At 37.2% G+C, this 16617-nt stretch overlaps 1 protein-coding gene across 2 annotated transcripts in view; it reads right to left on the bottom strand.

Annotated features, from left to right (window-relative positions):
- Positions 1–16617, bottom strand: part of rabgap1l (RAB GTPase activating protein 1-like) — a 160883-nt gene that overhangs the window by 16511 nt on the left and 127755 nt on the right. Inside the window, exon 19 of one of the 2 annotated variants that reach the window (XM_056448360.1) lies at positions 8056–8184. In XM_056448360.1, coding sequence (XP_056304335.1) covers positions 8056–8184 — 129 coding nt within the window. Of the gene's footprint in view, positions 1–1739; positions 2710–8055; positions 8185–16617 lie in introns of those variants that run through there. The other variant, XM_056448361.1, reaches the window with a different exon arrangement.

Below are 16617 nucleotides of genomic sequence, written 5' to 3'. Positions count from 1 at the left end.
TTTAACTCTACTTGCACTACATTTAAGTAATGGCAAGTAATGCTACTTTAACTTGAGTATGATTTATCAGTACTCGTTATACTACTGGAAACAACTAAAGGATGAGTAAATAAGGACAGAATTAAAATTTTGGGGTGAACCATCCGTTTAACCGTGTTTGTTTGTTCATCCGCCATGTTTGTAGTTTGTTACCACTTTTTACTCATGTTTGTAGTTTTAATCGAATTAGAACGTTCAAAGTATTGTGGGCAATATTAGCTAATAAAAATACATATAGTAAAATACATACGGATCTGCACTTTGAATTTCTAGGGGAAATAGTAGACCATCCAGGTAAGATTTGGAACCACTCAAGGCCAAGTAAATTTTATGGTCGGATGAACTATCCTTTTGAGTCTTTGAACGATTCTTAATTAATATCTAACCTTCTGGAATATATTTATTCTACGTTTTTGTGCAGTATATTTAATCCGCAACAGCAAAGTGAACTTTTATAAAGACGTGTTTGGCTATTAATGTCTGAACGCATAATTATGCAAATACCCGAGGAGATTTCTCTGCATGACAGACTTGCCAATGACAGATTAACCTGCTGTTGCTGCTGCTTCTTCAATATGGTGGGAAATTAAATATGAAAGAAATGTGGATGACGTGACAAGGTGATTGACAGGGCAAGAAACAAAAAAGCAACACTTTTAAGATGTAGAACAAGTAGGCAATGCTGTAGGCAGGCCATAGTGTTCTTGGTGGTTGCTAAGAGTATCTAGTTGATCTATTGTTGAACAAAATGTATCATCTGGCAGATTAAATGCACAAAATATGCAGCAAAGTTCAACATTTCAAAGTTACGGTTAGTGATGCTTGTCTGAGAGAATGAGAGGAGGAGGAACAAGTAGCAACTTATTAATCTGCCAATCATCAGTGCAGATAAGAGACCAGGCACCATTGGGTGAAGAAATGTTAACCGTAAACTCAGTCCGGATGTGCTGAATGGCCACAGACCACAGAATGACACGTTGAAATGGCACAACTGTCATGGAAGTCAAGCTCTCATCACAAATGCTCATTCTGTTTAACACTCAGAGCCACACAGATACGGAAAGTTCGCAGGGAGATTTCAACTTGGTGTACATGACGTGTTAGTATATACACAAAACACCTACACAGGTACTGTATGAATGAGTAGCTGACCTCCGTTTTCCATTCAAGTTGACATTAACATCACAGACGGTTTCCAAAGAGTGTGGATGTACACAAACGGAAACGCATCTCATTTGTGAAAATGAGACAGAAGGCATTTACACTTGCTACAAAGAAAGAAAGCTTCATCGGAATTTGCTAAACCACTGCAATTGTCCAACGTTTGAATATTCAGGTCACTCATCTGAGCATTCAAATCATGTACTTGACAGGGGAAAAAAGTCACAACATGCAAAACTACATTCCCAGTGGCCAATCGCATGCTCCTGAACAACCTTGTTAATCATCTTACCAACATACACACACAAACACACTATTTTGAGCTCCAAGTTGGCATTCCTGAGTATAAGGACATAATAGAGAAAATTGTACTGCCTTGTAATTTCATTACCGGACAGATTTCTCGCAGAGCCAGAAAGCTAGACACAGTATCAACCAAACAAACTTGCTTTTCACATTAAAGACTAAAACATTTAATTTCAACTAAACCCTTTTTTTGTGGTCTGAAGGTCAAAAACATCCGTTTAGGCGAGACTTACCACTGGTTTAGGTTTAGAGTCGGCCACCAAACTGGCAAAGAAATCCTCCTCGCTGACCTGATTGATGACATGAGCATCGTAAGCCACCGTTATCGACACTTCCTGCATCATCTTGCCAAAGTTTCTGCGAGGAGCTCCGAGCAAGACAGGTGAGCTTCGAGAAGCGAGGGAGGGAGGGAGGAAGGAGGAGGAGGAGTTGACAAGTCTGCCGAGACCAGGATGAGTTGACAAGTTTCTTTTACGGATGAAAGCCGTCCCTTTGAGGCAGGAAATAAACACGGGGGGTGGACCAACACACTCACACACTGCTGATTTTGTCAACTGGATTGTCTATTCCTTCACAGAAAGAGAAATGTTGTCCATGGACTCTTTATTGCCCAAATTTTACGCCTCCTCCTCCGCTCTTTCATGGGTCGCCGTGGTTGAAATATGATACAATCGGAAAAGGTTGAAGAGGCAGGGGAAATTTGGGTTTCTCAGACAAAACCACAAAGGCGGTCTTCCGAAGTCCCCTGTGCTTTATCATCCCATCTAAGAGTCCTTAGACTCTTTGTTTTTCTGCCCCAAGAAGAACTGAAGTCTGTTCCTGGTTTAATAAGTATCCAAAACGCAAATATCTACAAGCACAAATACTTGCGATGGCATTCTCCACAGCTGATCCCTCTAAGCCTTTTCCATTCTCCAGGCACGTCCTCCTTTTCGATTAAGTCCTCTTTCAATATCAGGAGGATGTGAAATTTGGAATTCGTCTGGTAATCCTCATAGGGGGAAATTTGTACGGCTTGTGCTTTCGGCGCGAGCAGGTGCCTGTGAATTCCATCACCCAATAAGCTTATTACCCGCTGACGTGATCCTCTTTAAATTCACAACATTTCAAAGAGAAAGCAGCACTTTGCACTTCCTCTTGGCGCGAATGTGATTGGAAACCGTCGGGATCACGAGTGGCAGAAGTAATCTGTGCACAGCCTCATGCTCTGGTGTGTGTGCGCTGCGTCTGGTGTCCAGGTCTGATATGGAGATATGGCAACAAGGCTTCCTGTCCTTGCAACATAGTCTCCTCCCTCCAAACCGTCTCTCAGAAAACATCCACATGACATACCAACAGCAGAATCTTGGAGATTAGTATTAAAATGGCACTGAGAGTATAAAAATAACATTTGTTGGCAGTTTAAATGCTGTGTATTCTCTCGTTTTGGATGAAATACCTCATTGATCTGCTCTCCTGCCTGCCTTTCACTTTTGTTTGCAGAAGATAAAGAGGAAAGTGTGACTAAGTACACACACACACACACACACAGTGAGGTGTGGCCAGTGCAGATGCTGAGAGCAATGTCGGTGCAGAGCTGCTTTTTAAGTGGGCAAAACGCCACATGGCATGGTGTCGAAAAAAAAAATCCAGTTGCAAAATAAGAAGGATCAAATGGCTTGTGCTTATGGTGTTTCTCTTGAAAACAACACAAACAACAGGCTTGAGTAAATCGCAAGTAGTCCGAATAGAGTCCGTGTTGTAAATGTTGCAGGTATAAACGCATCCTCCTTGTTGGGGTGTGAAGGAGAAATGGATTAAGTGTGACTGTAGGTGTGTTCTGGAGGGAGCTGAAAGTGCCATACAGAGGAAAGAACAAAAGGATAATGATCCTACACACATATGATTCTGGCGTAAACTGAAGCTGTGCTCTCTCATTTGTAAGCTGATGAATGCACCTGTTACATCATCTCGCTCAGGTGCTGTTTTCCCACAGAGTGCATTTCGCTCTCTCTGGTTTCTCCTTTCTCTCTCGCTGGGTCCTAAATTCTGCCGCATACATGTTTCTGACTATTAAATATGCTTTTATTTGTAATTCTTTTAAAAGTGTATCTTAAGAAAACATTTCCTGATCATTCTCTCTTCATATATACAGTTGAAGTCAGAATTATCAAACCCCGTGAATTATTAGCCCCCGTTTATTTTTGTCCCCAATTTCTGTTCAACGGAGAGCAGATTTTTCCAACACATTTCTAAACATAATAGTTTTATTAACTCATTTTAATAACTGATTTATTTTATCTTTGCCATGATGACAGTAAATAATATTTCACTAGATATTTTTCAAGACACTTCTATACAGCTTAAAGTGACATTTAAAGGCTTAACTAGGTTAATTAGGTTAACTAGGCAGGTTAGGGTAATTAGGCAAGTTATTGTATAAAGATGGCTTGTTCTGTAGACTATTGAAAAAAATGGCTTAAAGGGGCTAATAATATTGGCTCTAAATGGAATTTGAAAAAAATAAAAACTGCTTTTATTCTAGCCATAATAGAACAAATAAGACTTTCTTCAGAGGAAAAAATATTATCAGACATACTGTGAAAATTTCCTTGCTCTGTTAAACATAATGGGGCGCTAATAATTCTGACTTCAACTGTAAATATATATATGGGACATTCTACCAGAAACATACATTTTCTTTGATAAAAAATGTGCCTGACTTAAGCTTGTCATCCTTAAAAAAAATCATACAAAAACAAGTATAAAATCATACAATTCAATGACAGAACACATCCTTGAGCACTGTCAGCTTCTCCTCCATCAAATGATGTCATTTATGAGTCATAGCCTTAAACCTGTATTGCACACATTTTTTGTTAAATTTAATACAAATATCTGACAGAAACATGGGGACAATTGTAAATTTATTTGTATTATATATTTGTAGAATTTATTTATAATTTCATGTTTTTAATTAATTGTTGTGAACGATAACTACTTAAACTTGCTATTTCCGAAGTTTATTTTTTCCTAAATAACAGTTTTTAGCATAACAAAACTATTATAGCTGTAGGTTCAACTGGGCTGAGAAAAAGGACAATGACAGGGTTTGTACATTTGTAAAGTGTTTTTAATAAGGAACAAAAATCTGAGAACCAAATGAATTGACTTACAGAACAACTTACAGAAATCAACCATCAGTCCATTTTAGACATTTTTAGGATAAAATACTTTTTATTCACTGCATTTATGCTTTTATTTCAGGGACAGATAATGTACGTTTCTGGTAGAATGTCCCATTTGTGTACAATATGTAATATGTCATAAAATATTACTAATTAACCAGCTCAAATATAAAACATTATTAGCTGCCATGCAATTATTTCGCGATTATTTATTTATTTTTTTTTTTTACCTTTTTAAAACTAGAATAACTACAGCTAAAATAAAGTGAGGAAAAAAGTATAATTATATAACGTCACACTTTATTTTGATGGTCTGTTTATTGAATTTAAGTTACATTGCATCTACATGCTAACTAATTCTCATTAGATTATAAGTAGACTGTTAGGTTGGGGTTAGGGTTAGTGTAAGTTGACATGCACTTGCAAAGTTTCTTATAGTCAATTAAATGTCTGTTGAAGGAGCAGTACCAACAGATATAAAGCAGACAGTCTACTAATGCTACAATAATAAATTGATCATCCAAATAAAGTGTTACCTTTTATAAAAACCACATCAAAAAAAACAACAACAAAATAAATTAACTAAAAATATATAAAAAGGCTAAAAAATTAATAAAGTTATAATGCAGAATATTAATAAACACTATAATAGTTCATTTATGCATGCATGCATTCACATATACACCTGTGTGTGCCACTTTTGTGTTTCTTTATTTCATTTATTTATTTTATTACATTATTCATTTGTGTATATACACTCACCGGCCACTTTATTAGGTACACCCGTCCAACTGCTCATTAACACAAATTTCTAATCAGCCAATCACATGGCAGCAACTCAATGCATTGAGGCATGCAGACATGGCCAAGACAATATGTTGCAGTTCAAACCGAGCATCAGAATGGGAAAGAAAGGTGATTTAAGTGACTTTGAACATGGCATGGTTGTTGGTGCTAGACGGGCTGGTCTGAGTATTTCAGAAACTGCTGATCTACTGAGATTTTCATCCACAACCATCTCTAGGGTTTACAGAGAATGGTCCGAAAACGAGAAAATATCCAGTGAGTGGCAGTTCTGTGTACTTCTAGCAGGATAATGCCACATGTCATAAAGCGCAAATCATCTCACACTGGTTTCTTGAACATGACAATGAGTTCACTTTACTCAAATGGCCTCCACAGTCACCAGATCTCAATTCAATAGAGCACCGTTGGGATGTGGTGTAATGGGAAATTCACAGCATGGATGTGCAGCTGACAAATCTGCAGCAACTGCGTGATGCTATCATGTCAATATGGACCAAAATCTCAGGAATATGTTCAGCACCTTGTTGAATCTATGCCATGAAGGACTTGTAAGCAGTACCTAATAAAGTGGCCAGTGAGTGTATTTAGTATTTCTCTTTTGTCAATACCAAGAATTATTCAAATAACTAGAATGTGTCCACATTTTTTACTTTTTAAACTAGTTTTATAGTTTTTGAATGTAAAATAATCACATTAAAAAAATCTCTTTACTTTTAAAAAAATTTTATCCAAAGCGACTTACAAATGAGGACAAGGAAGCAATTTACACAACTATAAGAGCAACAGTGAATAAGTGCTATAGGCAAGTGTCAGGTGTGTAAAGTCTAAGAAGCAAAGCATTAGTAATGTTTTTTTTTTTTTTTTGAGAGAGTACAGTTAGTGGTATAGCCAGAGAGGCAGTTGCAGATTAGGAAGGAAAGTGGAGACTAAATAGTTGAGTTTTTAGTCGTTTCTTGAAGACAGCAAGTGACTCTGACTTAACACACAGTTTTAAGAAAAACACCCCTGTGGTAACATTGTTTGGACCAGACCTTCTCAAAGATGTGGGAATTACTTGTAGCGGGCAACAGTCATTGCTAGTTAAACACAGTGTTATACAATTAGTGCATTACTGGAGCACATCAGCGAGTGACGGGGGCACAGGAAATCCTGCTGTTAGTGACAGTGAGCCTGCATTTACCCAGAGGAGAGAGAAAAAGAAACACGAGGGAGGGGATGAACACAGTATCATCTCCATCTCTACTCCTCCTTCCTTCCTGAACAACACATAAATGCATGCTTCTAAACCCCTGCCCCCAGCAGAAATGCACTCCGAAAAGTGTAAACGCACAGAAGAGGCACTAACTCCAGCACAAAGTAGGTTATAGTCATGTAAAATATGTTTGAGGCTGAGAATTGTGGGTATTTCTAATGCAACTTTTGCATCAATGGGGCCTTGAGACAAAGACAAGGTCTCAGCGTTTTCTGAATAACTGCATGCTATAGTGTTGTGGAGCTGCGATTCAAATTTCGCAAAGAATGCAAAGGTGAAATAGAGTTATTTAACAGGTCCTTCAACAGAGGTTGCTTTCATTCATTTCATCCTTCGTCAGGCATAAAACTGATGGTTCAAAGCTCAAAGCAGTAAAACCAAACTAAACCAAACTCACCCCAACACCAAACCCAACCCCAAAAAACCCCAAACCAAACTTAAATTAAAATAGAATGATTAAATATAACATTTATTTTATTAAACAAAACAAAATAAAACATTTGAGCTAGGGAATAAATAAATAAATAAATAAATATATACATAAAAACAAAACAAAACAAAAAACATTTGAGCTATGGAATAAATAAATAAAACAAAACATTTGAGCTATGGAATAAATAAATAAATAAAACAAAACAAAACATTTGAGCTATGGAATAAATAAATAAATAAAACAAAACAAAACATTTGAGCTATGGAATAAATAAATAAATAAAACAAAACAAAACATTTGAGCTATGGAATAAATAAATAAATAAATAAATAAATAAATAAATAAATAAATAAATACATAAAAAAATAATGAAACAAAAAACAAAACATTTGAGCTAGGGAATAAATGAATAAATATATAAATAAATAAATATATAAATAAATAAATAAATAAATATATATATATATAAATAAATAAATAAATAAATAAATACATTAAAAAAAATAATGAAACAAAAAACAAAACATTTGATCTAGGGAATAAATTAATAAATAAATAAACAAATACATAAACACATAAATAAATAAATAATTAAAAACATTTAAATACATAAAAACAAAACAAACAAAAAACATTTGAGCTAGGGAATAAATAAATAAATAAAATAAAATAAAATGAGCTAGGAAACAAATAAATAAAATAAATGAATAAATAAATAAAAAACAAACTTAAACAAATCAAAACATTTGAGCTAGGTAATAAATATATAAAAATAAATAAATAAATAAATAATAAACAAACAAAATATCTGAGCTAGGTAATAAATAAATAAATAAATCAAATAAACTAAAATAAACTGTTTCTGATATCTCGTTTTGACTATTGTTTACCTTGATATTGCAGGCTTGCTCCATAAGGCGTCGAGCGTTTTCTGCTGCTCTGTAGCGTTTCGGGAGCTGGACCCGGAAAAATTTCAGTGCACCCTCGAAATCAGCCTGAAGCAGGTCTTCCTTGGAGGTCTGCATGTAGAAAGAAGAACAAAATGGTTAACAGTTTTAATAAACAACCCGAAGAGGAACTTTGCTAGATGATGATTTTCCTCATTGTGCTTGCATTGCCCTTTTGTGAACTCAACAATGTCGTAAATCATATTACAGATGCTTTTATGTAGGGAAGGAAAGTACTAATATTGAAAAGTCTGTTCACAACAGCATTAAGCAATTTTTTATCTTAATTTAATGGCTAAAAAACAATAATTCGACTCATTAAAATAAAAAAATTAAAACGTACCTATAAAGCATTATAAAAAAATACCTTTAAAGCATTGAAAGTAAAACAAACAAACAAAAAGTCTGTATGCTGCAACTTAAGACATTAAAAGTAATGACAACAACTTGAAAAATAAAAAAGTTGCAGGTAAACTTCAATGAATGTAAAGCATATGTTTTAAAATAAAAAAAATTAAAGCAAACTTGAGGCATAAATGCATTAAGTAAACAAATAAACAAAAATAAACAGTACAAATAAAAACAATAGCTTGTATGCTGCAAATAAATACAAGCCATCAAAGCATGATTAGGCCTGTAACAATAATCAATATTTCGACTTATCGTGCATAACTTGGAGATGACCTCAATCATTTTTGCCATTGCAATATACTGTATATTTACAAATTCACAAATAACGTTAAAGCCATTTTACATTGACATTTAAGTTCTACCTCACCGGTGTCAGAGTTTATAATTGGGCATTTACGTATTAACACATTTAAGAGTATTTATAAAAGGACATTTATCTTTTTCACATCAAATTATACAATCTATTTTAAAGGGTTTATTTGCATTATTATGCTGTTATATAATCATTATATAATCAGTGGCATACAATGATCTCAAAATGACAATAATGTCACTTATCGCAACAATTTCTATGACAATATCACACAATAAATATTCCTTATTGTGACAGGCAGGGCTTGAGATCAACACCCGCCAACCCACCAGATGCAGGTAGATTTCACCTGTGGCAGGTTAGACAGACACTCCCACTAGCCACTTTGGGTGGAAATAATCTGAAAATTGTAGTTTTATTAAAAGCAGATTTCGACAATAGTGATGGCCCAATATTCGTGCCATTGTGATCATAGAACCGAGAAGCAGCACAACTGACAAAAATAACTGTTGTCATCGCGCGAATGCAGGTGAATACTGAACTAAAGGATAATCGCTTGTGCGCACAGGTGATGTGATGCGCGCGACTGTTTAAAAGCATGCGCGCTCCTGTTTATTTGTGCGAAGCAACGGTGCCTAGAGGAAACCAAAGTCCCTTTAAGGCAAGTAATTTTACTCGGCGGCCATCTTTGAAACGCCTCTTGGGCAGTATGCTCGGGCATTGTTTGAAACTACTTGCCAAGCTTACGATTACATTTCATATTACGAATAACCAATAAAATTAAACAACTGTCTCTTTAGTTTCATTTCTAAATGTTCGTATCACACAAAATCTGCAGAAACTCACATCTGGTCTGAGCCCCTTTCCCGGAGAATTGTCATTCTATAGCGATCACTGATTGGCTCCTGTTCTAGAAGGCGGGCTTTAGTTGCCATATAGTGATCATTGATTGGCTCCTGCACTAGAAGGCGGGGCTTCATTCACCATATTGACAGTTACACTTTTACCCAATTAAAAGTACACGAGTGACATGTCTTGTGTATTCTATAGTTATTGAGAAAACAACTGGTGCGATCGGTTCTCTTTAAAATGGACCTGACAAAAAGCGATGAACGTGCACCCACAATCCTGCTGCTTTCAAGAGCTAAAGATGTAAATTATTTATAGCCTATATATCCTTTTGTAAGCAGCAGCGATCACTGCTTTCGTTTTAATTATCCTTTGAACAGATTATTAACAGGCCTAACATTAACCATGTGTGCGTGATCATCCTTTTATTATCACTCACGGAATGTTTTTACCTGCTTTCTTTTGCTTACAGTTATTTTTGTTAATAAAGTTTAATTATATATTTTTTTACAATAACATTGCTTTAATATGAGATTAACTCCCTGTTTATGTTTAGTTAACTGGTGATCCGGGCCCTTTAGCCAGGACAGATTACTGCATATTTTAGATTTAAATGACAATAGTTATTTTTTAAATGTCAAATTTTTTATTTAAAGAAATTTTTGTTGAACTAAAAAGCACATGTATACAGCAATATTTAGCTTGTTTTGACACATTTAAAATATGTGGCTAAGAAAAATTATTATTTTTGATTTAGTCAGAGATAAATTTGGTAAATCCTTAATTTTGAGCCCTGAAAAGTCCTGTCAAATAAAAACTAATTGCAATGACACACAACCCATTTGCTCATGCACATTGAGCAAGCTCATACACAACACACAAAAAAGTTAAATGAATGAGGAGGCATGTGGACATAACACAAAATCTAAATCAAGTAATTTTTGCATGTCAAAGTCAAATTTATGCATATAATATATTTTCCCAACAACAAAATTGTGGCTAGTGAAAATGGCGAGTGGCCATTTTAACTAGCCACAGTGGCTGGTGATCAAAAAAGTTAACGTCAAGCCAGGTCTAAGCATTATTAATAAAATAAATACATATAAAATCTTAAAAATAAAGAGTAAAAGGAGATATTAAGTGACTTTAATAGTTTAATATCAAAGTATAATAAAAAACAATAGTTTGAATAAAGTAAGTGAACCTAATAAATTAATAACATTAATATCTCAATAATGTTATTACATCAAAAACTAAATTGTCTGTAACAGGATGGCAATTAAAAACAATTACTACATAAACACAGACAAATTCCGCACAATTAGCATGGTAGCTACCCCTCACCGCCAGCAGTCGGGGCACAAACAGGCGGTGACCCATTCCTAGCAGCCCCATGACTCTGTCGGTTCGGTCATTGAGTGCCCCAGCCTTGTCCTCTCCTGCGCCCCCTTCCTCCAGTCTCCGCACGGCAGGAGGAATCTGAGCCCACAGAGGCGAAGGCAGGTCCCTCTCTGGGGTCAAAGGTGAAAGCGCCTCCTGGGCCCCTCCAGAGTCCCCAGCATCGTCCTCCCATGGAGGCTCTGGGGCTGATTTGGAGTCAGCCACGTTGACGGCGTCCAAGCTCTGAAAAGTTTGCTTTGGTGGCGCTAACGCAGTCTTTGCGAATGCGATGTTGTCATTCGATCACAATTCGACAAGCGTGAGAATTTGTCGCCAAAAACCAAAGCGTGAATTTAGACGTACACTGATGCATTTTGGGTCTGCAATGTAAACACAACCGGAGACCACGCCTAGTTTAAAAAGACGGTAGAATCTAGTCAAATTTAGCTTTCACAAGGAATTAAAAAACAAAACATAAAAACGCCCTGATTCTGGTCGATTATTGGCCGGCTCCTCCCAAATTTGCAATCTGTTGCCTGGCAACAAGGCAGGAGGAGAGTCGCGTGGTGCTGTCAAGGCGGACGGCACGTCTTCCGTGTTTTGCTCATCTAAAAAGAAACAGCGATAGGATGGAAGAAACGTGAAGCTTTCAGATTCTGCTCTCCATCAAAGATGCAACTTCTTGTCAACAGTAAACAAACAGGCATCCTATCGAGGTCTACAAGCATCCCAGATGCCAGTCCAGAATGTGTAGGATGCAAGACTGGGGTGGTGTTTGTTGTCCTCGTCTGCAGGCCTCGGTTCGTCCAGCTCCGGGTGCTGATGGAGCCAGTCTGAGCGGCGGCGATGGGGAGAGTCGACGAGAGCATGAGATTGTGACAGCGTGCGCGCGAGAGAGAGAGAGAGAGAGATGCTGCCGATGCTAGAAAAGGTGGCAGAGTAGAGGAAAGGGAGGAGGAGAGCAAGATAGGAGGGGCGTCGCAAGGGAACTGGAGACAGTGGACGAATGGACAGTGGACATGATGGTCCGGGCTCCGATGTAACTCATGCTAAATGCTAACTACTGCTTGCGAAGGGAAAAGGCGGACTGGCAGGAGGACATGTGGAGAAACAGAGTGCGAGGTGTTGGTGTATAGAGAGAGAAAGGAGAGAGAGAAATGAGGAAGAGGAGGAGGAGGGGGTTTGAGAGCCTTTAGGGAGAATGTCGTAATGGTTAGCCAATAGGAGCGAGGCAGTGCAACCCCCTCTAGTTTCCCTCACTCTTGCTCGCTCCATTAATGCACAGCTCCTGCTTCCTTGCACGCACATTCGCATCATTCAGTGCTCTGCTTCTGTACACCTGCCTTCTCTGTTCTTCTGCTTACAATTAAAACAAGGACGACTAGTATTTGTAGATACTAAAGTACCAATTTGATAGGATTTTTTAGAATTTAACCAGTGAGAAAAATGGCAATAAATATACCTAAATGACCAAAAAAAATACAATAATAATAAGTGCCGATTTAAAATGAGCATATATAGTGTCAAACCATCGGACATGGTTTTTAGTGACTAAACAGCCATATCACCCTGCAGCCCAGGAGCGGTCACTCATTGAAGCTAAACAGTGCTGAGCCTGGTCAGTATCTGGATGAGAGAGACCACATGGGAAAACTAGGTTGCTCTGAGAAGTGGTGTCAGTGAGGCCAGCAGAGGGCGCTTAACCTGCGGTCTTGTTTGAGTCCTAATGCCCCAGTATAGTGAACAGTACACAATCATCCAAATGGATGGTGGTGTGGAGAGACCCCACTCATGATTGTGAAGTGCTTTGGGTGTATGGTTATACAAAATAAATGCATTATATAAATACACATTGCATTACATAAATGTATCAATGTAATGTAATTCAAATGTTTTTAGAAATATAGTTTTAAAAAGAATTTTTACAATTTTATTTTTGAATTATAATAGCTGTATAATGTATTGAACTATGCTTTAGACAGTCACAAACATAGGATAGTTTTGAGATTTGCCTCAAAAATTTATAAATATTTAATAACAGCATTTTTTATAACAAGAAGTCCATGGAAGATGAAGAAATGTTTAACTACATGCATTTCAAATGCTAATTATATTCATTTTTGTCAAGTGGGACAATAACATTGCAGTGTCAACAACACACACACACACACACACACACACACGCACACGCACACGCACACGCACACGCACACGCACACACACACACACACACACACACACACACACACACACACACACACACACACACACACACACACACACACGCTTACCAGAAGACTTTGGGTCCTATCATACACCCAGCACAATAAGGCGCAAGACATGTTTGGCGTGATTTGTTGCTATTTTCAGACCAGCGCAACCCTAATTTTCACGTTTTAAAATAGAGGTGTGTTAAGGGGCATTGTTGGCGCGTTGTTATTGAACTGAAATGGATCCCGCCATTGACCATCTAAAAGCAGTTCTAAAGTCCAGCGCAGAGCGCATTAGTTATGTGCCTATGTGGGTTCAAATGCTTACACATTGCTTAATACACACAGGATGTACAGCAATACACAAATATCTTTACATGTGAAAGAAAATTGAAGGATTAAAATGTTACAAAAAGTATTATTTTTTACATAAACACAAAAGCCACTGCCTCCATGCCTCATCCCGAGGAGCTTTTTCAGTTCATTCATGACACTTTGCAGTTGTATAATGTTATTTTTATTAGCAGTATTATTTATTAAATGCATATTTATGTTTGTTTTAATAAAAACATGTTTAGATTTGTCCACTTGTTGTGGTTTGGAGACGTTTGCATCACCATATGGGGCATAAGAATAGGATGTGTGTTTGGATAAGACCACACTTTGTTATTATTGTTTATTTATTAGTTTGCTGGAAATTAGAACTGAATTTAGAAATAGTTTTGAAACAAATCTTTGCACTTAAAAAACAAAATTGAATATGTAGGCTAATAGATGTCTTCAGTGGCGAGCGTACAACACAGTTTCCTCATCCAAGAAAGTAAAGGAGTAAAGAGTAAAAGTAAAGAGAAAGTAAAGAGGCCAAATGGAGACCCATTCTTTATCCTTGCGCTGCAGATGGTCTGTTTAACTGTTTTTTCGCTAGTAAAGCATTCAGTTTTTTCAATTACAGAGTCTGCCATGTAAATAGCAAATGCACACTGGCGTGACACAACTGACTCTTAAAGGTAATGTAAGATGAGACTCTGATTGGTTTAATGCACATTATGCTCAAAACACACCCAAACTCATTAAAAGACTAAGCACAACCCTTTTACACCATGCATCAGGGATCAAAGCGTACATTTCCATCCTTAAAATAGCAAAAGGGAATTCGGACACTCCCTTAATGCTTTTGAGCCATGCGCTTTAGACTTTGCACCTAGATCATTAAAATAGAGTCCATATTGTCTATAACTGGAACAAATATAACATATTTTCGAGTATAAAACAAGCATAAAACAAAACTACACTAATTCAAACCAGCTTTAGAAATTTTGACATTCATATTATCTCTATATATCTTTACGCCTCATATGCACTATGACATAAACAACACAAGACATTTATCAGAACTAATTAGGCAAAACAGCAAAACCAAATGTTGCTCTTAAACCTGATAAATGACCCCACCATCAAGCTAGTGCGACTGCAGCACTCTTTATGATTTGATCTTTAATCACAAATCTGCTCATATTTCCCCAACACCTGGAGCCTTAAAAAGAAACCCAAGATCACTGTTCAGCCGTAATTACACAAGAGGGAAGAGCAGTCTATTTCTCAACATTAAATCAGTGGATATTTCTCCTCTATAGGTTGGCTCAGACACATTGAGGCCACTCTTGCATTAGCTCCATTCGTCATCCTGCCAGCGCTGCTTACACAAAGGTGTGGCGTCGTGGACCAGGCTAATGCATTTGTGCTGAGAAAAAAAAAAACACTGCTGGAAAAGCTTCGGTGTTGGCCAACAGATGATGACACATCGCACTTTAAATCGCAGCAGACGCTGTATATATACTTTATTCCAAACCACTATAAGAGTCTATCAATAAATGTGTGGTTTATAGGTCAATATTATTCTAACTAAGTGCTTCCAAATGTGATCGGTTTGCTTAAAAAGAGATTTTGGGGTTATTCTCGCTCTGCTGAAAGACATTTATTAACACTAATAAGAGTCTTCTTGTATCTGATTGACTGATGAACATTAAGTTGTGTGGTTATTTTCAGATAAACACACAGGTAGTCACAAGTAGATTTTATTACATATCCCCAAAGACTATAGAATACACAAGACATGTCACTCTTTTTAAATGGGGAAAAGGGTAACTGTCAGTATGGTGAATAAAGCCCCGCCTACTAGTACAAGGAGCCAATCATCGATCGTTATATGGTGGAAAAAAGCCTGCCTTCTAGTACAGGAGCCAATCATCGATCGCTATAGACTGACGATACTCTAGGGGAGGGGCTTGGACCAGATGTGAGTTTCTGCAGATTTAGTGCGATTTGGACATTTAGAAATCAAACTAAAGAGACATTTTTTGTTTAATTTTATCTGTGATTGCGAATATGAAGTTCAATCGTAAGCTTGGCAAGCAATTTTGGAGAATTTGATGTTTCCCCATTCAGACAGAATGCCCAAGCATACTGCCAAAAGGCATTTCAAAGATGGCCGCCGAGTAAAATGACTTGCCTTAAAGGGACTTTGATATCCCTCAACTGTCAATAATCAAATCAAAACAAAGCAGAAGGCTACTAAAAGTCTTGTCTTAGGGGTCGATCACACCAAACACGCTTTTTGCATTGCAATCGTGTTTTTGCAGTTGCATGCCATGGGCTCGCAGTTGAAAAAGTGAACTCGGAGGGGCCGATCACACCAAACGCATATTTCGCGTTGAGAGGCGCCTTTATTGAATGATTTTCTAACGGCCGCAAGAGTTTTGTGTGCTGCTTATGCACTTAGCCCGCCTCATGTTTTAACTGCCTGCTGCACCTTGAGTTTTTGCCATTGAGTACTGTGCACTCAGAGTTGAAAAAAAATCTACTTTAAGCGAAAAAAAGCGAATTACGTTAGTCATGTCGGTTTTATTCTCCAATCACATGAAAGCAGAGGCGGGGTTTCCGTTGAGGTGCCTGCAGTGTTTGTGTTGTCAAGACGACTACAAAGACTTTTGAAGATGGAGGAGAGACTAGTGGTTGCTGTTTTGAGTCATCCGGTGCTGTATGACTCACAAATCTTAAATTTCACAATATTATTAAATATTAAAATTATACCAATATCAAAAGCAACACTCACGATGCACATTACCCAGCTGATTCAGTCGTTGCATTGCAACATAAGAAGTGCACCGCTCTTTTTTTTTTTCTTGTCAACAAAAGTGTGGTGTGTGGCAGTGTGGTGTGCCTCACGTTTTTGTAACGTAAAAGCACGTATGATCGGACCCTGAGCGGAAAAATCACGTTACATCAGTCGTGTCTTTTTCATTCTCCAAGCAAATGAAAGCAGAGGCGGGGTTTCAATTGAGG

The sequence above is a fragment of the Danio aesculapii genome, chromosome 22 (genome assembly GCF_903798145.1).
Source record: "Danio aesculapii chromosome 22, fDanAes4.1, whole genome shotgun sequence".
Classification (NCBI taxonomy): domain Eukaryota; kingdom Metazoa; phylum Chordata; class Actinopteri; order Cypriniformes; family Danionidae; genus Danio; species Danio aesculapii.
The sequence above is the reverse complement of the archived record's forward strand: the minus strand, read 5'-3'. Positions and strand labels throughout refer to the sequence as shown.